The sequence below is a fragment of the Pseudorca crassidens genome, chromosome 11 (genome assembly GCF_039906515.1).
Source record: "Pseudorca crassidens isolate mPseCra1 chromosome 11, mPseCra1.hap1, whole genome shotgun sequence".
Lineage (NCBI taxonomy): Eukaryota > Metazoa > Chordata > Mammalia > Artiodactyla > Delphinidae > Pseudorca > Pseudorca crassidens.
The window spans coordinates 65,094,959-65,115,095 of record NC_090306.1 but is presented as its reverse complement, the minus strand read 5'-3'; the positions used below and the strand labels follow the sequence as shown (position 1 = coordinate 65,115,095).

General features: G+C 42.3%; 1 protein-coding gene across 2 annotated transcripts in view; it reads left to right on the top strand.

The window, feature by feature from the left end:
* E2F7 (E2F transcription factor 7) overlaps nt 1-19,359 on the top strand; it is a 32,661-nt gene extending 13,302 nt beyond the window's left edge. The window contains exons 5-13 of one of the 2 annotated variants that reach the window (XM_067697406.1): nt 1,441-1,731; nt 2,976-3,134; nt 4,609-4,743; nt 7,465-7,650; nt 8,151-8,223; nt 10,370-10,865; nt 11,978-12,233; nt 13,838-14,259; nt 16,388-19,359. In XM_067697406.1, coding sequence (XP_067553507.1) covers nt 1,441-1,731; nt 2,976-3,134; nt 4,609-4,743; nt 7,465-7,650; nt 8,151-8,223; nt 10,370-10,865; nt 11,978-12,233; nt 13,838-14,259; nt 16,388-16,558 — 2,189 coding nt within the window. In that variant the 3' untranslated portion in view covers nt 16,559-19,359. The remainder of the gene's footprint in view (nt 1-1,440; nt 1,732-2,975; nt 3,135-4,608; nt 4,744-7,464; nt 7,651-8,150; nt 8,224-10,369; nt 10,866-11,977; nt 12,234-13,837; nt 14,260-16,387) is intronic. The other variant, XM_067697407.1, reaches the window with a different exon arrangement.
* The last annotated feature ends 778 nt before the right edge of the window (nt 19,360-20,137 follow it).

Sequence of the window (20,137 nt, the reverse complement as noted above, 5' to 3'; positions counted from 1 at the left end):
TCTGACTGCAAAATGCGTCTTCATGCATGGGGTAGAATTTCCTCTCAGCTCCACAGTTTTCATTGTAACCTGGTTTATTTCTTGTGTTAAATCTTTGAAAGGCCAAGAGCTACGTGCACCAAGTCTGCCCTGATTATAGAACAGCTCTTGGCAAGTGAAGAGAAAGAAGGCATTTTTGTACCTGGGCCAGTCTTCTGAGAGATGCCTGGAGGCTTTTGTTACGGATACTTAGGCGAGAGCACAAGGGGCCAGTTGAGTCCCCAAAGCCTAAGGGCCTATTGCATAACAGGATGAGTCAAGATGGAAGATTTAAAAATCTGTTTCTACTGTCCCCTCTTATGCTAGCAGGAATTTTAGGTATCTCCAGTGCCACGCAGGAAGTACTGATATTTACCAAATAACATACAAAGAGTAGATAAATTAACATCTCTCAGAAACCCTTTGAGTTTATGATCACATTTAATCCTCATCATTTTATGAGATAAATACTAAGGCACAGAGAGATTAAGTAACTTCCCAGGCTCACCCGACTAGGAAGGGATAACGCAGGGATTCCAATTCATGCAGTCTGACCCTGAAGCCCCCGCACTTAACCAGCGTAAATATTTTTAGTAAATTCAATAGACTGCTCGTAATCCTGGCTATTTAGGGAGTGCTGGGAAAGTGGGTAGGGAAGTGATGAACTGGATGGTCAGCCTCTGCTAGAGTGTCTGTGCTTTATCAATGGGCTGTTTGGCAGGATACAGCGAATGGGAGCCCAGGGAGAGTTGTCCACAGGTGTGATGAGCAGAGGGCAGCCTGTACGTTGTTCCAGCCCTGGCACTAGCTTCCTCCAGCAACTTAAGAAGGGTGCCCAAGCCCTTGACTCCTGAGTTGCCAGTGCAAAATGGGAAACAAAATATTTACCATCTGTTTTCCTTACTGGCCATTAAGAGAATTAACAAGTAATTTTTTCACATCATTCAAACTCCAGGAAAGGAGAATATGGTCCAATAATGAGTTAACAGTTACTGGACACAGTTCTATAGTCTGTATAACTAGGATCACAAGTCAAAATCAACCATCCAACATTCATCAAGCATTTATTACTATGACGTGTGTTACTATGACGCTGAAACCCACCAGTTTTAACGCACTGAAATGTTCATGTGGTCTGCCTAACAGGTCCAAAGAAAAGTTGCTCTACTATTTATGTAATACAGATGGAACTGTCATCCATCTCAAGGTGGATGTTTATCCTAGATCTTATCGAGAGTTGGATCCCAAGAAGAAAAACATTTCTTTTGCTTGCATTCATATAGTATGAATTTGTTGAGCAATTATATTTGCTGGGCAGAGTATCACACAAAATAGTCCACAGACAAGGTCCAAGCCTTCAAGGACTTTATACTCAAAAATGTTGGTCGGCATGATGATGGCTGGCTTCTCTTTTTCAAACAGGCGTTGAAAGGAGACGCATCTACGACATTGTGAATGTGCTGGAGTCGCTGCATCTGGTCAGCCGGGTGGCCAAGAATCAGTACGGCTGGCACGGACGGCACAGCCTGCCGAAAACCCTGAGGAACCTCCAGAGGCTAGGAGAGGAGCAGAAATACGAAGAGCAGATGGCACACCTCCAACAGAAAGAGCTCGACCTGATGGATTATAAATTTGGGGAACGCAAAAGAGATGGCTGTCCAGATTCCCAGGATCCACAGTTACTGGATTTCTCTGAACCGGACTATCCCTCTTGTGAGTCCACGGTAACCACGCCGAGTAATGGCAGGGAGAGGGCGATGGTGTCTTCTGAAGAGAGTCACTGCTAAGATGGGAGGAACCAAATGGAACACCCTGGAGGGAGATGTCCTCTTATTCTCTCTCCTGAAGACAGGGAGACAGATGGCTTCCCGACTGGGCTGCCCACTCAACCTCACTGAAAAACTGTGTAGTGGCAGTTTCACTTGGTATTTGGTGTGTTTGGACCGTAGAGCTCGAACAGCGCTCCCGTTTCAGATTGACAGCCCCATGCTGATTCCTGCTTGTGAGCCTTTAAGGAAAATTTACTTGGAAAGAATTTCTCTCTCCAAAGGATCCTATTTGTTTAATTATATACTGGAGTAGATGACTTAGAAAAGAACCCCATTAGCAGAAAATACTGATTAGAAAGATGGACAACCTTTATTTGATGCAGATTTTTTTTTTACTTATATTACATTGTTCTTCCCCTCCCAGCTCGTATTTATGCTGTCCCTCCTTTAACCATTGATCTTCATTCTCACCCTGCTGCTCCTTGCTAAGATAATAAAGTGCAGGTATCCCTCACGTTTCACTTGCATTTATAAGCAATAGGAATGGAAGGGTGGGCCTGGCTTTCATTCCATTTACTACCTCATGCCTTTTAATTCCACCCTATGAGCCAGTTCTTATCCTCATAACCAGAGGAGACAGCCATCTGTCGGCGACGGTTTGCCTGCCATCAATGGCAACACACATCTAATCAGTGTCTCCTATTTACTTATTGTTTATTTCTTCACTTATTTCTGAAAAACAATGGAAGAGGTGGGTGCCTGCTATGTGGAGGGTACAGTCTAGCTATTGTGGGCTCAGAGACATAAAAGTGGAGACCTTGCCATTGAGGGAAGGGTTGATGTTCTGAAAATAGTTCCTGGTCCCTAACTCTATCCTTTTATCCCTCTACTTTGATCTTTTCCAAAACTGCTTCAGGAAAACTACTTCATGGCTTCTATTCAATGAAGTATGAATATAAAGCATTTCAGAATTTATACCTACTGTAATTTTATGACCCACAAGAAAATCTGTCTTATTTCTTTGTGAACCATCTTTTTATGATGTGTGTCCAACAGGCTTCCGCTGATCACTGTAACAAGAGTGATGTTTCCATCTGCTGATACAGTTAGATAGGTCTGGCAAACTAGAAGTACAGTCTCTCTTGTGGTAAATTACGTTTTGATGCTTTTGTCTTATTCCCTTTGTAGCATCTGCAAACAGTAGAAAAGATAAGTCTCTGAGAATTATGAGCCAGAAATTTGTCATGCTGTTCCTGGTCTCCAAAACCAAGATTGTTACTCTTGACGTGGCTGCCAAAATACTGATAGAAGAAAGCCAAGATACGCCGGATCACAGTAAATTTAAAAGTAAGCATCTTCACCTAAATCCACTTATTAGCACAGAAAGAGTGGGATGTCATATGCTGATGTTTGCTGCCTCAGAGATTTAAAAAATTATTTTTTTTTTGAGACGTGCACTCCTTCCTGCCTTCATAAAGGTTCTTGGTGCTGTGAGAGGTAAGCTGGTCACATACCAGAATTCCTGTGAAAGTTCTGTCCGATGCCTTTTCCCCGGCAGAGTGGATGGTAGAAGCAGAATGGCATCCCACAAATGCAGGTCAGGGAGGATGTAAGAGGCTTTGCATTTCTCTTTAGTATCGCTGCATCCAAGACGGAATGTCTGAGTTTTCTTTCCCTTCTTTCCTTGCCCCCTGCATACTCTTCTGATGGGTGGACATGAAAGTTGTCTACAGGTAAGAACCAGAGGAATGAGCAGGGTAGGGTATAGGGGTGGTGGGACATGGCTGCTGGACGAGGAAAGTGTTTCCAAGTTTCACACCCCGTGCATCTTCCTTTTCCATCAAACCTGGGTCCTGAGCCAAAGGCCCCTGGCTCCTGGTAGCTCATTCAAGCCCTGAGAAACCATGAGCTGAACATTCTCTAGCTTTTTTTTGTTTGTTTCCAGCTAGAAGTATAGCCACCCTGTGGGAGAAATGACTAGATAAAATCCAGCTCTATCAGGGTTGGGAAGACTATGGCATCTGGGGTGAATGCTTGATGTTTCTGGTCGGTAATCAAAGCCCTTTGCTTGATCCTAGCCCTAAGTTCAAGTAGGTTTCCGACCTATCCGTTGATTTCTTGAGTAGAACTTACTTTGTGGGCACGATCCTGCCTGTTTAATGTGTTACCACCCCTCTGAATTTCTCCCCCAATCCCTGTACTTTCAAATGTCTCTCACAAAACCTCTTCAGGCTCAGGGAATGCCCATCCCACCCCTCCCCCACTGGGTGGCCAGAACGCTGGGATTAAAGGTGAGGCGCTGCCTGTCTTCAGCACAGTCATACCTCGTAACCTGGAGCCCTAGACAGTCTGTGTGCCCAGCAGTGCAGCCTCTCAGGAAGCTCTGGGGAATCCCTGTCATTTTCACAGCCTAGCTGCCTGATGGAGCAGGTGCCACCACCTCCTGCTGGAAGAAGCTCCAGGCAAGCTTTTGACGAGCCACAGATCAGAATTACATTTCCTAAGCCTTTCATTACAGCCCATTTCCCTCTCTTGGTACGTTTGCAATCACAGCGATCCTGGCCTGTCACCAGGTTCCTCTTGTACGAGGAGTGAAGTTGTGGAAATGGGAGAACACAGTGACCTTCCCGTAGTAGTGTCATCAGATACATAAATCCTGGGTGATTTCACGCCGGAGCCACTGGTCTCTTCACGCTACCCCACTGCTCTCTGCTAGAGGCTTATATATGGTGGCTAGAAAGTGACCTGTCACATAAACTAAAACGTAATGGTGTTGCTGACCAATGTATGGTGTGACCGCAACTGTCTTTATATCTTCTAGCAAAGGTACGACGCCTCTATGACATAGCCAATGTTCTGACCAGCTTGGCACTGATAAAGAAAGTGCATGTAACAGAAGAGCGAGGCCGGAAACCCGCCTTCAAGTGGATTGGGCCTGTGGATTTCAGTTCCACTGGTAAGGCATGGTTTTGCTAGGGACCATTTTATGTATAATCCCCAATTCCTCTTCCAAATCATACACCCACCACGCAGTGAGATTGATCTTCACCTTCATTTCCCATCACCAACATCACATTCAAAATTAGACTAGTGACATCAGTCTTGGAACAATGAGCCTTAGTCTACAAATGGTTATGCTGGTTGGCTTACACACAGGTAACTTAGAACCTGGCAGTTTCTGGAACTATTAAATCACAGCTCTTTTGCATTTTTAATTTTACTCCAAAATTCCTGGAAGTTTGGGACTGAGGATTAAAAATGACACTTCATAAAAGAAAAATTTTTTTAATTTTTTTAAATGATACTTATGAACTCTGGTTGTTTCTGCATTAGCAGAGTAAAACATTGTTTTTCTTTGAAATTCCAGATAATGTAAAAATTATATCAATTACTATCCCAAAACTAATATGTGGTAAGATGGCTTCTAAATATAGTATGGATGTAATGAACACCTTTTCTGTAATTTATTTAAAAGGTTGCTAATGTCATAATTTTACTAAATTAGAGCAAAAGAGGGTATTATCTTCTGCTTACTTCAAAAGTAATATTTGCACAACCGGGGACTGGATCCTTCTGCACCAGCTACTTTATGTATGGCTGTGCTGCCTGGAAAAAAGCCATTAAAGTTATTTTTAAGTTACCTTTCCAATTTTAGTCTTAGTAGTATAAATTCCGGCACTTAACCCAGGCTTATAAAAGATATAGCTCTCTACCTCATTTGTAACACATTATTCACTTAGGAACTAGATGAAACCACTTAAAATCAAGTCTAATTAATTCAACCCAGCAAGTACTTACTGCATGTGGACTATACAGGCATACTTCATTTTATCACACTGTGCAGATACTGTGTTTTTCACAAATTGAACGTTTGTGGCAACCCTGCGTTGTCAGGTGATGCTTAGCATTTTTAGCAATAAAGTATTTTTTTTAACTAAGGTATGTACATTGTTTGTTTAGATGTGATGCTATTGCACACTACAATATAGTGTAAACCTAACTTTTATATGTACTGGGGAACCAGAAAATTCATGTGACTCACTTTATTGCAGTGGTCTAGAACCAAACCCACAATATCTCTGCAATGTCTCCGAGGTTTGCCTCTTCTAATGCCGTGAGAGATTCAAAGACGTATGTGATACAGCCCCTGCCAGCGTGAAGTGTACAACTTTGCCACTTTCTACTCCTCTGCTTCTGGCTTCTCCCGGTCTTTTCACCTGTGAAGCTCTCTTCCCCCTTTCAACATAAAAATATTCTACTCAACCTTCAAGATGTCACTCAAACATCAGCTCTTGCATGAAGTTTTCCCTGATCACCCAGAGCAGAGCGTCTCATCTAAACGATTGCAGTTTAGCATCATGCTATTGTACTTGGTGATATTATGCTTTGTCCCTGCTGTACAATTTTGAGGGCAGACACAGTTTTTATTCACCTTTGATTACACCCTAGTACCCAAATCAGTGCTTTATGCACTTCAGTTGGTTAACGAGCTTCTGTTGAAGGTGTATAATTAGCCCACATTTGAAAATTAGATAACTCTTAAGCACTACACATGGCAGTACCGGCTCGGTAGGAATTCAGAGAGGATATGGGTTAATTTCTTCCCAGTGATCTCTAAGGGATCACTGTCCTGATGTCCAGTGTCTTGAGAGCCATTGTTTTATATATTTTGTCCAATATTTTATTTGTTTCAGGAAGGAGGGTAGATATGATCCATTACTATCTTGACCCATTTTCTTCTTTTTGATTCTATAACTTCTGATTTTTTTTTTTAACTTCGGATTTTCTAAACAGAACATCTGTTGGGGTTTTGTTATAAGAAAAAGAAAACTGTAAGGTGATTTTCTTGTTCAATATTTGTATGTTTTAGAAAATGTAAGTCTAGCTGGGCCTTTCAGTTTATTAAATCAGTCTTATAATTTGAATGTACATGCTTTGAACTTACAAAAAAATAGCACAGATGAGCAGGGTAGGAATGACTATCTGAACAACAGGGGTCATTTCTTTGTAGAATATAGGCCTGGTTCTGTATAGAAATTTCTGTCCTGATTTCACACAGGCTTATTTAAGCATAAAATGTGCCTCCGAGGCCCAGCCTTCTATTATCCTCACTGTTCTGCAGCATTTCAGCCGTGAAGTTTCTGCTGACCTTATTCCTTTGGTCACTTAGTAACTGAGCCTCCTACTGCATAAGAAAGAAATAATAAAGCATAATAATAGAAAACAGAGGTTCTTATACTCATTGCCCTAGGGCTGTGGGTAAGAGGCTGATCTCAATTAATGTTAAAATCTCTAAATCTGCACGTTGGGCTGAGTATGATTGGGTTTTTCTTGGATATCTCTGCCCAAAGAAAGCATCTAAAATGCCAGGTCCATTCTAATTTGGGTTATAGAACATCCTGTTCTACTTTTGTTGCAGTTTAGATAATTTTAGAATATATATGGATTCAGTCTTACTTTAAAGTCATCCACTAACTTTTAAAAAGGACTAGTACAATACATTGAAAGGAATTGGGGTTTGACACAAGGCTCATAAAATTCCTTTGATTGTCTTAGTTTTTAATTTATAGGGTAGCTCCATTACAATGATAGGTCCTCAAAGCCATATCTTAAAAAGGCTAAAATTATCCTGAATTATAGCTGTATAACAACACTACCAATTCTCTTATTTATTTAGATGAGGAACTAGTGGATGTTTCTGCATCTGTCCTACCAGAATTGAAAAGAGAAACATACGGCCACATTCAATTATGTGCAAAACAGAAGCTTGCTCGACATGGCTCCTTTAACTCAGATCAGGCTTCTGAGAGGATCCAGAGGAAAGTGAACTCAGAACCCAGCAGCCCTTACAGAGAAAAACAAGGTATCTGCCTTTACTTAATCCATGGAATCCATCAGTCACCATGTAATTGCAGCCCGACCCATGCACTGTCATTTTAAAGTGAGCTGACTCTAGGCTGTGCCTGTTTTTTTCACTTACCTCAAGTGAAATGATTTGGGGGGGTGGGGGCGGGTAAAAGAGTTGGTGACTTCAAGGTTATAAACATAGCCCCATGCCTGAAATTATTCTAGCCGGCCTTAAAAGATTGAAGATCATTTGGTTTGCCATGGTTGGCCTGTTTGATGCATCTCAGCAATTCATCAGACTTACAAAGCAATACTTGCTTTGTTTTGTTTTCTTACTAATCTTTGATGAGACCTGCATTCACCATTAACAGCTAGCTTCTGGACATTTCTCTATTTGAATCAAAAGCAGAATGCATTTGAGATAATCCCTGAGCTGTGAATAATGAATCCTGCTGTATATAACTGGTGTGTATAAGTCCCTTGCTATATTCACTAGACCTTCCTTTTCCTTTTTAGGGTCAGGTGGCTACTCCTTAGAAATCGGAAGTCTGGCAGCTGTCTACAGACAGAAAATAGAAGACAATTCACAGTAAGTAGTCTTAAAAACTCCAAGTGTATTTTTTTCTATTTCCTAGTCTTAACTTTGACTAAATTGAAATGCCACCCATCAAAAGGTAAAATTTAACAGTCCTGCTCAAAAGTCAGCCGTTTGTTTATTAAGAATTTTGTAAGTTTCCCCCTTGTGCCCAACACCGTGCAGGATATGGCATCAGGAACACAAAAGTATGAAAAATTTATTCCCCTAGGCCATGAAAGCTTACAAGGAAAAAGATAAATAAAAAGACAAATACAGTGAGAAAAGACAAGTCACTACTAATGTGACACTGAGAAATGACACATCATAGTCCCATGAATCACTTTGTCATCATCGTAGCTAATGTTGTTTATGAACTACCAGGTACTATTCCTGAAGTTTTATGTGTATTATCTCATCTAATATCACAAAAACAACCTTTTGAGGTTGGTAATATTATCCTCATTTTACAGAGAGGAAACTGAAATCCAGAGAGGTTAAGTAACTTGCCCAAGGTCACAATGCTATTAAGCGACAGAGCTGAATCAGATTTGGGGTCTGATTTTCAAGGAAATCATATATTAGCAGAGGAAGCAGAGGAGATGCTAAAGCGAAGACAGGATGGGTTTATAATGCCAGACATGGGAAGAAACAGATTGTTGAGTCAGGATCAGGGAGTGGAGGGGAAATAAACTGGTTAGTCTGGCCTTAATGATTTGTCCAAATAGGATCATGAAAGGAAGTATTTATAAGAAGAACTTGGGATATTGGAGGTAAGTAGGTCAAGTTGGCAGAAAGCTTTGAAAGCCAAGTTGAAGAGTTTGGATTTATTAGATGGATGGTGAAGAGTTATTGTAGGTTCACTGGAGAAGACCATTCTGGCTGCTTTAAGCAGGTGGGCTTGGAATAGAGAAGGGCTTCAGATTAGGAGATCATAGACTAGAGCATTCCTAGTCATTCTGGTCTGAGCCGTGTCAGCTGGGGATGGAAAGAAATGGAAATCAGTATAAGACAGTGAGTCGGCAAGAGTCACTGAAGTAGAAAGGAGGCATCACAAAGAACACCTGGGTCTCAGGTGACGGTGATCTTACTGGTGGAGATGGGGAGGTTGAAGGTGAACGGCCAGAGGTAGGGCAGTGGGTGCGACCATCAGCGTGGGCACGTTGTTTCATGGAGCTGAGTGATAGCCATCACTTGTTCCGGGAGGCTGTGGTTGGAGAGCTTTACTCATCTCTGCAGCCCCGTGCACTCCGCTTATTCCCAGCACCACAGGGGGCGAGAACGTGGGCAAAATTGCTCTCAGTGATTCCCTCACAGAGGTTTAGGGAAATCCCTGTTCTCTATTTACTAGTCCTTAAAGGAGTCTCAAAAGAGTCTTCCTCATCTACTCGCAAAATAATACTAAAAATATAAACATGCTTTCTAGTATTTGGAAATTTTTCTCTATAAAAGGCCCAGACATCGTTTATAATCTCCTAGATTGAGGGGACTGAATTTTGAATGTGTGCTGCCTAAAAATTCTGTAGTAATATGGAGCAGAATGGGACAAGAATGACAGAAAATAATTTTGTAGATAAATTTATTTCCTCACTCACAGCCCACTTCATTTCTCTCACAGAGGATTTGAGACAAACTAGGTATGTCCTTTAAATCAACGTCTGGCCTAGACTCTGTTATCTACCCAGGATCTCTCACAGTGACTGACTGTGAGGCTCCACTGGGTGACCTTCAGTGGGTGGATTCGCCTCTGAGCTTCAGTTTTCCTCCCCAGTAAACGGGGGCAGGGGGGATGGATGAGAGTAGCTAGTGGTATAATAATTATGTGAAATTATTACCCTATTATGCTAGTCATCGTAGCATCTGTGTGCCTGGGAAGGGGTACGTGCTGGGTAGCTGATGGCTACTGGCTGTGGGAGAGGCAGGGGAGGAGCCTCTATTAGCCCTCACCTGAGATCCCCCTACCCCACCCCTAACCGTCCATCCAGGTGATATGGTCATCTGCCTCTGGAGTCGGCTCACGGGCTCAGAGGGTGCGCTTTAATGGCATCCTGAGCAGTATTCTCTCACTCCTGCTCTGGTACATCTCTCTTTAGGAAAGCAGAGTTGGGAGTTGGCAGAATGTGGTAACTGGATGGGTCCCACTCTGTTTCTTTTATTCCAGGGCAGAAGCTTTTGCCAATCAGAGAGCGATACCTCCGTCAAGCAGCCTGGAGGCCGCTGCTCCTTTCCCCGGCCTCTCTGTTGACTCAGAATACTGTGTTAATGCCTTGGCCCACCCAGTACTTTCCGTGGCTCCAACGGACTTGCAGGCCTTCTCTGCCCAGAATGGTCTGAACGGACAAGGAGGTGTCTCCCTCGCCTCTGCCGCCCTGGACGCGGAGAGCCTGAAGCCAGCTCTGCTGGCCGGCCAGCCCCTGATGTACGTGCCCTCCACCTCGCTGTTCATGCTGTGTGGGAGCCTGCAAGAGCCGCCGTCCCCGGGGTCAGGGTCAGAGAGGGACAGCAGGGGCTCGGAAGGCACAGCAGAGCGCTCAGCCACGCCCTCAGTTCAGAAGCGCCTAGGGGAGGAGAGGAAGCCCCAGGAGGAGGAAGAGCCGGCCACGAAGAGACAAAGCAGGGACTACGAAGACGGCCCCCTCTCCCTCGTCATGCCCAAGGTAAGGGGTTCCCGTGGACGTGCTAGCTGATTGGTCCGTCGACCTGTAGTTCCTTCCCAATAGAGACACACAGATAAGCTACTGAGTCTGGAATAGGAAGCGGTGCATGTGTCACTTGTATAATTAAGCCCAGGACTGGCAGCCCCAAATAATCTTGCCGTGAAGTAGTACTGTAACAAAAGTGATTTTTATAAAAATCACACTTTGCATAAAACGCTAAAAAGTATAAAGGGAAAAAAACCTACCCATGATCCCACCACATAGAGACAATCACTGTCAACATGTTTGCATATTCTTTCCCAGTCTTTTTTGCTATACTTTTTTTTTAACATGTTGATGAAATAATCATCTTAATCCAGGGTGCACCTGGGGTCCACAGTCAAGAATGTAGGTGCCGTTTGGCCCTCAGTGTCTATGTCAGTGCTCGGGTCACTGCTTAGAGGGCCCGTTTCCCTAGCCACAAAATGAAAAAAACAAACATCTGAGCTGTCCACAGTAGCCTTTCGGAGGTTAATGAGATATGACTGGTCAAACTCCCAGGAAGCAGAAGCACTCTCCCTGCAGCCGTTTGTAGAGCATCAGGGAGGCACACCTCATGGAAATCAGTCCATTAATTAAGACCCTTCCTCCTCTATGCCTTCCTCCTGCCAGAATGAATTTTTCTAATTTTGTATATAGCCTGGGGTTGCAAAACGGAAGGAAAAGACTGACTGGTATATCTATATATATGTGTCTTAGATAACCAAGACAGCTTTGGGTCAGCCCTGCAATTCTTATCAAGCCCTAAAAGCCTGCAGCATCAACACCCTTTATGTGCTCCAGCTCAGAAATTTATTTCACAGTCTAAACACCATACCCAGTTTCCCATTATTAAAATCTCCATCGTTTCTGTGCCTAAGAAATCGTAAGCCTACAGAAGCGCATGACGTGACAGTGATCTTCAGGCCGTTCCTATAAATATGACAGAAACAACTGACATACACTAATCAGGGTGGCATACAGCTGTGTCTGACCTTTTTGTTTATATGTTAGCTATTTGGAGAAAGCTGTTATTACAATTTCCTGCTGGGATTTTGACTTGCTTTTCTGGTTCCTGGTTGGGTTGTGCTTAGAAACCCTCAGATTCCACAGACATTGCCTCTTCCAAGACCGTGGATAAAAGGGGACCTGCACCCCATGAAGACATTCACATGAATGGACAACTTTCTGCTGCAAAGGAGGTTTCGGGGAAGGCTACAGCAGACTGCTTCATTTCTTCTGAGTGGGGAAATCCTTCTAGAAATACAGAGATAGAAAAGCCTTCGAAAGAAAATGAAAGCACCAAAGAGCCCTCTTTGCTGCAGTATCTTTACGTGCAGTCACCAGCAGGTAAGGGGTGTCATGTCTTCGAGTCCCTTGGGGTACTCGGGTCATAAATTTGATGTTTAAATTTTTGTTCATGTCACCCGACCAAGCTGGTGCATTGATGAGCTGCCTCTGAGTCATTTCAGTCCTAGCCCCTTGCTTTCTCCATCGACGAAATGAAGGCAGAGGCTGCTTTCACTTTCACCAACCTCACGGATGAGGAGAAAACAGTTAGGGCAGGTAATTTACTTTTAATGCATTCAACTTTACTTGGTAAAAAGCACAACGTATTCAGAAGGTGATTCTGTTTTTATAATTCAGCTGAATCTGGCAATGGTTCAGTTTAACAATGTGAACGTCCTGGCCACCATGTGCAGCTCACATGCTGATCTCTTCAATATTCAGAAGTGCTGACATGTCCTTGTGGTCGAGTGCAGGGCTGGAGTGAGAGGGCTGGACATTAAAACCACTTACTATCTGCGTGAACTTAAGTATTCAGCCCTCCTCATTGGTAAAACAGCAATAATAAGAGCACCTGCTTCATGGGGGTGCTGTGAAAATTGGATTAAATTTAATAAGATAATACATCTAAAGCACTTAGAATAATAGTGCCTGACGCTTAGTAAGACTCAATAAATGCTCTCACTCTTGAAATAAAGCTGAAATATAACAGATACCTAATTTTTAAAATATGCATTGTGTACATGAGGCTGCTCTCTTACAAAGAGACTTAAAGTGATTTTCTTCAATCCCTTGTTCCCATCACAGGTTAGGTAGGTGTTTGTTATTTCTCATTTACCTAGAAAACATTCTTTATTCCTTTAGCAAATATTTTGTTAGGGCTTCGTCTAAGCACGCTACTCAGTGTTGCTGATACCTTAATAAATAAAAAAAAACAGACCCGGCTTCTTCAGAATGAAAATGACAGCCCAGCATAGGGATCAGTAGCTTTTTCTGGGCCGTGGGCCCTTGGACTCTATGGTGAAGGCTGTGGATTCCTCCTCAGGATGTTTACAAATGCTGAGAATTAAATACATAGGATTACAGAGGAAGCCAATTATATTGAAATCCAGTTAGAAAAGGAATTGTTTTAAATTATAGTAATAAAAAGATCTGACAGCAAGTGCAGGCCTCTCATAACTTCAGAGTTGTGGGGACCGTTAGACTCTTAAGACATCTGCCATCGTGGTGACATTACATGAATACACCTGTGCTTTTTACTAGTGATAAAGTCAAGGTACCGTTCATTCTGTTGTGATTTGTTGCCCGTGGTCTTAAGTGAGGGAAATATAAATTTCTGTTAGAAGTTTTGTAAAAAGGAAGCTATCATTGTTCCCAACCAAGTTCACTTTCCTCCTCAATTTGGATTCAGTGGAGCTCATGTTAATAAAGTCTCTCAGGAGACTCAGTTATCCACCAAACTGTCACATAGGTAACTGTGGGAATTCAGCGGTGGCCACTGTGGCAAGGAGGCAGTGCGGGGCTGGGAGAGCACAGAGCGGGTGGCCAGGCTGCGGCATGAGGGTTGATTGACAGTGGGCTCCCGTTTGAAAGGGCCCTGAGGGGTGGGAGCTTGGATGGTGTCTTCACATTGCCCTGACTTTCACCTTGTTCTGCTTCTGTTCCAGGATTAAATGGTTTCAGTGTGCTCTTATCTGGCAATCAGACCCCCCGTGCTGTGGGACCGTCTTCAGGTCAGCTGCCGCCGCTCAGTGTTCCATGCATGGTCTTGCCATCGCCGACGCTGGGCCCTTTTCCTGTTCTCTATTCACCCACGATGCCCGGGCCGGTGTCCTCTGCTTCCAGTGCTCTCCCAAGCACGGGACCTGTGAATCTTGGCTTGCCTGGCCTTGGGTCAACAGCTCACCTTCTCATCGGCCCTGCTGCCCTGGTTAATCCAAAGTCATCGACGCTCCCCTCCACAGATGCTCAGCTTCAGGGTCCACACTCACTTAACCTGAGTCCGGTGATGTCAAGATCACACAGCATCATCCAGCCCGAGTCCCCCGTTTACGGAGGACATCCAGCCTCTGTGGTAAAATTACAACAGGTGAGTCCTGAAGGTTCATTTCAGCTCCACACAAGAAGGAGCATCACTCTGTGATAGCATTTGCCTGCGTTTCATCAGATTTTAGTCAAACAACCGTAGGACAGGGGTGCTACAGCAGATTCTACCTGGCTTCCATTGTAGTCCCAGAGGTATCTGCTTATTTCATACAGCATGGAGACAGAAGGTGGGAGATCCTGTGCTTTAGAGGCAAAACTCGTTTTAGGTGTCAGTCTGTTTCTTAGAATCGGAAGGAACTTGTTTAAAGCATAGTTCATGGGGATTTCTGATGCATGCTGAATATTCAGATGATTTCTCCAAGCTCTCATTTCATTAGGTCCATAACGGAGACCATCCTGAATTTTAATTGTGCAGCTATAGAAACAATCAAGGGAAACGAAAGTCTTGATACTAGCTCAAAGATTTTTAGCATCTATCATTTCATAAAATGCATTGTTTAGGAGGCAATGGCTATATGTTAATATATCCATTGTTTCCTTGATGTGTATATATATACATATTCAAAATAGATACAGATGTACATAGATAAATGTCTGTAATCGATATAAATTAATCAGTACTTTATTTGCCTCCCCCAACTCCATCTGTAGTCCAGTCAGTGAGCATTTGCTGAATTCCTGTTATGCATTAGGCATCGTTCAGAGTAATTATTTCTCTCCCAGAGAAAGAGTTACGTTGTGACCAAAAGTATTTTAGATAAGTAATTCAGGGGCTCAAAAGTCTGTTAGACATTGAAAGATACATGTTAGTTTTTAAACAAGGCGATTATAATATAGCATATGCTTCTTGATCACCAGTTACGTGCCAGGCACTGACCTAGGCAGTAAAGATGTAACAGTAAACAGGATAATGGTCCCTGCCCTTTTAGGGCACATTAAAGGGATAAATATTTAACGTGAGAGGATAAATATTAGCAAGTAAACAAAAAGAGCAAAGACACATGCACATACTACTTGCCTGGCATGATCTAAAGTGCTTTATTAATCTCACCTCCTTTAATTGTTGCAACCCTGCTAAGTTGGTACTTTTATCATCCCCATTTATGGATGAAGAAACTGAGGGACAGACTGGTTAAGTAATTTGCCCGAGGTCACACAGCTAGTTATGGCAGAGCCCAAACCCTGGCTGCAGGTGTCAGTGCCACACTTGTGACCTCTTCGCTAGGCTGCCTTTCTGCACACAGAATAAATCAGCTAATTTCCAACTGTGATAAGTGTCGTGAAGGAGATACATTGGAGGAGTGTGACAGAAAAGCAAAGAGGATGGAACACCTGCGTGGGGATCACAGCGACACAGGTCAAGAGGGGGCTCCTACAGTGTTAGTGGGAATGTAAGTTGGTGCAGCCACTATGGAAGACAGTGTGGAGATTCCTCAGAAAACTAAAAATAGAATTACCATAGGATCCTGCAATCCCACTCCTGGGCATATATCCAGACAAAACTATAATTCAGAAAGATACGTGCACCCCTATGTTCATAGCAGCACTATTCACAATAGCCAAGACCTGGAAACAACCGAAATGTCCATTGACAGATGAGTGGATGAGAAGATGTGGTACATATATACAGTGGAATACTACTCAGCCATAAAAAAGAATGAAATAATGCCATTTACAGCAACGTGGATTTAACTAGAGATGATCATACTAAGTGAAGTAAGTCAGAAAGAGAAAGACAAATATCATATGATGTCACTTATATGTGGAATCTAAAATATGGCACAAATGAACCTATCTACAAAACAAAAACAGATTCACAGACATAGAGAACAGACTGGTGGTTGCCAAGGGGGAGGCAGGACTGGGAGTGTGGGATCAGCGGATGTAAACTGTTATATGTAGGATAGATAAACAACAAGGTCCTACTGTAGAGCACAGGGAATTATATTCAATATCCTGCAATAAACCATAATGGAAAAGAATATAAAAAACGAACGTCTTTGTGTATAGCTGAGTCACTTTGCTGTACAGCAGAGATTGGCACAATATTGTAAATCAACTATACTTCAATTAAACAAAGAAAAAAAAAGAGGGGGCTTCCAGTTGAGAGACTGGGTACAATTTGACTTCACTTCTGTTTTTATGTACTCTTTTTTTCTTCTCTATTTTAGTCACCAGTTCCAGTGACCCCCAGGAGCATCCGACGCACACATCGAGAGACGTTTTTCAAGACGCCTGGCAGCCTCGGGGACCCTGTCCTTAGGAGAAGAGAAAGGAATCAGTCACGAAACACCAGCTCAGCACAGAGGAGGCTCGAAATCCCCAGCGGCGGGGCCGACTAACCTGACGCTTTGCCCAGCAGGGGTGAGATGGAGGTGCCTGAATTTCCCTGTGTTACAGGTCATGTCCTAATGGTGAACAGAAACTAGAACGCAAACCATCTGGTCTTCAGCATGCATCCTTCCTCTCTCCTGCATCCCCTGGTTCTAATGTTAACTATCCATCTTCAGGAAGCATCTATTTTCCTGAAAGTAATTGTTCCTAATTGTGCATTTCTTACCAGTTAGAGTCCAGACTCTGTTCGTGGTGTCACAGTGGAAGCACCAACTGACTGTTGTGGTTTTCATTCAAGAATCATCTTGTTGCTGGAAGGAGATCTGAACAGCCTCCTGGAGCCTTGTGGTTTTTCTAAAGTGGGGGAGGCCCGTCTAGCACTTAACTGGGTTGAGCGTTCTTGACGTGTATTCCCACTCACCCCGAGTAGATCTGTGGTGAGAGAAACTTCCTTTCTACAGTTTGAAAAAGCTACTGCTTCCTTCGGCTTCATCAGGAAGCCAACTTCAGTTTGAATCCTATGGTATTATTTATTTTTTTCCTGAAGTGGGATTTAGTGCAAAAAGTTTACAACGACAGCAAAACACATGTTTTTCAGGGTATGACGACTTGAATGTTTGTACTTTTTTCCTATAATTTGCCCTGCACTTACTTTACAACCTAGTAATAATGTGGATAAGTGTATATACATGACGGAATGTCAAGACCAAAATAACTGTGAAGACACACCTTGCTATAATGAACTGTGCTAACCTGAGCTGGGCCTGAGAATTAAGATGAACTCTAGCAGCCAGATAGCTGCTTCTCAGTAACTGTGTGAACAGTGAGGTTTTACTGTTCGTTTGTAAAAAAAAAAAAAAAAAAAAAAGTCCTACTATGTTCAGTTTCCTTCACTACATGCCCTTGTGTTTTAATTTAAATGTTAACTGTAGAACATCAGGTATGGGATGTCTTCTAGCAATTGCTGTTTATTGAATAAATCAGGATGGTAGAAAGGAATTATATGGAAAATTGGAACCTAGTTGGGATCTTTTAGTAGAATTCTGAAGAGTGACAGTGTAGAAATTGATGTAGGACAATAGGTGATACTTTATTTTTTTTCTTTTACTTTTTTTTCTTCATGTTGGGAAGAATAAGAGGGAAAACAGACACATTGACGTTCAGAATCCAAGAATATTCAAATCAGAGTTATTTTTCCTAGAACTGCAAAATAAGAACAGAGAGTGCAGGGGATCGTTGTTCTAGCATAAATATAATTCTGGAAATTTACCAGTATCCCTTTGTTAAACCGTATTACTTTAGGGTTTCATTAAGTAGCCAAACTAGATCTTTGTATGCCTAGATGTATTATTTACCTCATTGTCTCTTCAGAGTAAATGGCTTCCTCCTTCCCTCCCTCCCTCCCTCCTCCCTCCCTTCATTTTTCCCTCCTTTCCTTCATTCCTTCCTTTCTTTATTCCTCTCTCCTTTTTTATACTTCTTAGATGTGGAATCTTGGTGTAGGATTTTATTTTTAATTTTTGGACCCAAGAAAATGTTATATGAAATAATAAAAATATTAATTTAAGAGACTCTGGGAGTCTGAATAAAGTAGCTTTATATTAACTACAGGATAATATTAGCCTTATCACCCCCACAAGATTTTTGAAAACTTGAGGTAGGTAGCAAGATTAAATAAATTTGCTATTATATAAAATTTTTATCAACACTAAACTTTTAAAGTTTACAAGATGCTATTTTTCCCCCTTGTTCACAAGACTGTGAACTCTCTAGAGTTTAACTCTCTAGAGTTAAACTGATAAAAAATGTGATTCTCATCATCAGCTAATCTAATTGCATGGTAACGATTACCCTGAACTAATATGATGGGTTCCCTATCGAAATAAAACTGTGCCTTTTTCAAGTAGATTATAAGACACATGGCATATAAATCTGCATAGGATACATGCATTTTAAATACATCAACGCTTCAGACCTTCCACAAAATATTTTCACTTGAGAGGTCTATATGTAGATGAAAACACAGACACTGTTCTTGGATGCCCACCACTTTAACTTCTCTGCTATCTTTTTTTTTTTTTAATTCTGTTCATGATATGACCACATAAACCTCAGAGGATTCACAGTTCTTGAGGGGTGTTAAGAAACAAACCCATAAATGAGATTATGATTCTGTGACCATACTTAGCAATAGAAAACCAAGAGCAGGTTCCTTTTGTTTTCAGTACCCACTTCTTCATGTGTCTTTGTGATGTGTAGAAATAATAATGCAGTGGTTGTTTCCGTCGGGAATATGAATTTGTTTGTTACAGAGCAACTGATGGTAGTGGAGCAGCTGAGCTAGACTTGGATATCAGGGGTGGTGAAGAAGCCGTGGCAATCTTGAGTCTATCATTGTATAATTTCGTAAAAGAAGAAAAAAAAAAAAAAAGATTGTCAGTGATCCTGCTAAGGAAATGCAGCTTTGAGTCAGCACTGAGGGAGGTGTGTGTGTGTGCCCTACACTGTCCAGGGTTTGTGAAACCCTTTCATTCTGGTACAAGAGTTGGGGGTATAACTTTTATACTTGAATCTACCTACCAAGTTTACATTTCTCAGTTCCTTTTTGTAAGGTGCTATTTCTGTATTTAAGTAACTTTTCCCAGTGTAAAGCTCTTTCTGCTTTATCTATGGCGCTGCTAGTCTTGTGTAGGTATTAATTTTATTGCTGCTTACTGCTTCTTTTGTATCACTTAGCTCTGCTCTTTCTTTTAATGGCTGTATTATCGATATAATTTTTTCCTTTAGCAAAGTATTAAGCTTTATAAAATAGCAATAAAAGTTAATTCCTTTTAACAAGAGTTGTTGGTTGTGTTTGTTGGGCTTTCTGTGGGTACCGATTTCAGTAAAACCATTCACCGTTGCAGAACAGCCAACCAGACCTTCATAAACCCAAGTGAGATCGTTTTGCTGAGCCCTTCCAGTGGTTCCCAAATGCCAAAACTTACTGTATCAGAATCATGTGGGAGCTTGGGAGGGTTGAGGGACTATACTGTTGAGCTTTTGATTTCTACCAGAGATAGAATCACTGGGGGGTTGGAGCTTCCAGATGACTCTGAAGCTTCACCAAGGTAAGAATCACAGGTGAGACTACCTCCTGATTTCTCATGTCACCTGCAAGGTTAAATGCTTCTCAGTCTAGCAAGTGCCCACCTGTAGTTCAAAGCCAAATTCTATTGTTAACCCTCCCTTCTAAATGAACCTCCACGCTGACCTACTCTGACTTTCCTTAGCTCCTGTGATCTCCGGAGTCCGTTAGTGGTTGCGTTGTTGTCAGTCTCCCCTGCTAAATTGTCAGGTGCTGGGGAAACAGCTTTGAAACCCCAGCGTCAAGCCTGGCACTTGGGACTCCGGAAACCCCCAAAATGGTGAAAGGAGGGACCGTAGGACCTGCTGCAACAGGTCTCGCCCCTCTGCCAGCCTTCAGTTAGATTCAGCACATCACTTCTTGTCCCAGTCTTTAGCCTTCATCTTACAGATGTGTCTAAAATAACCCAGGATAGATTTGCTTCTATACACGCGGCAGGATTAGGATCTTACCAGCCTAT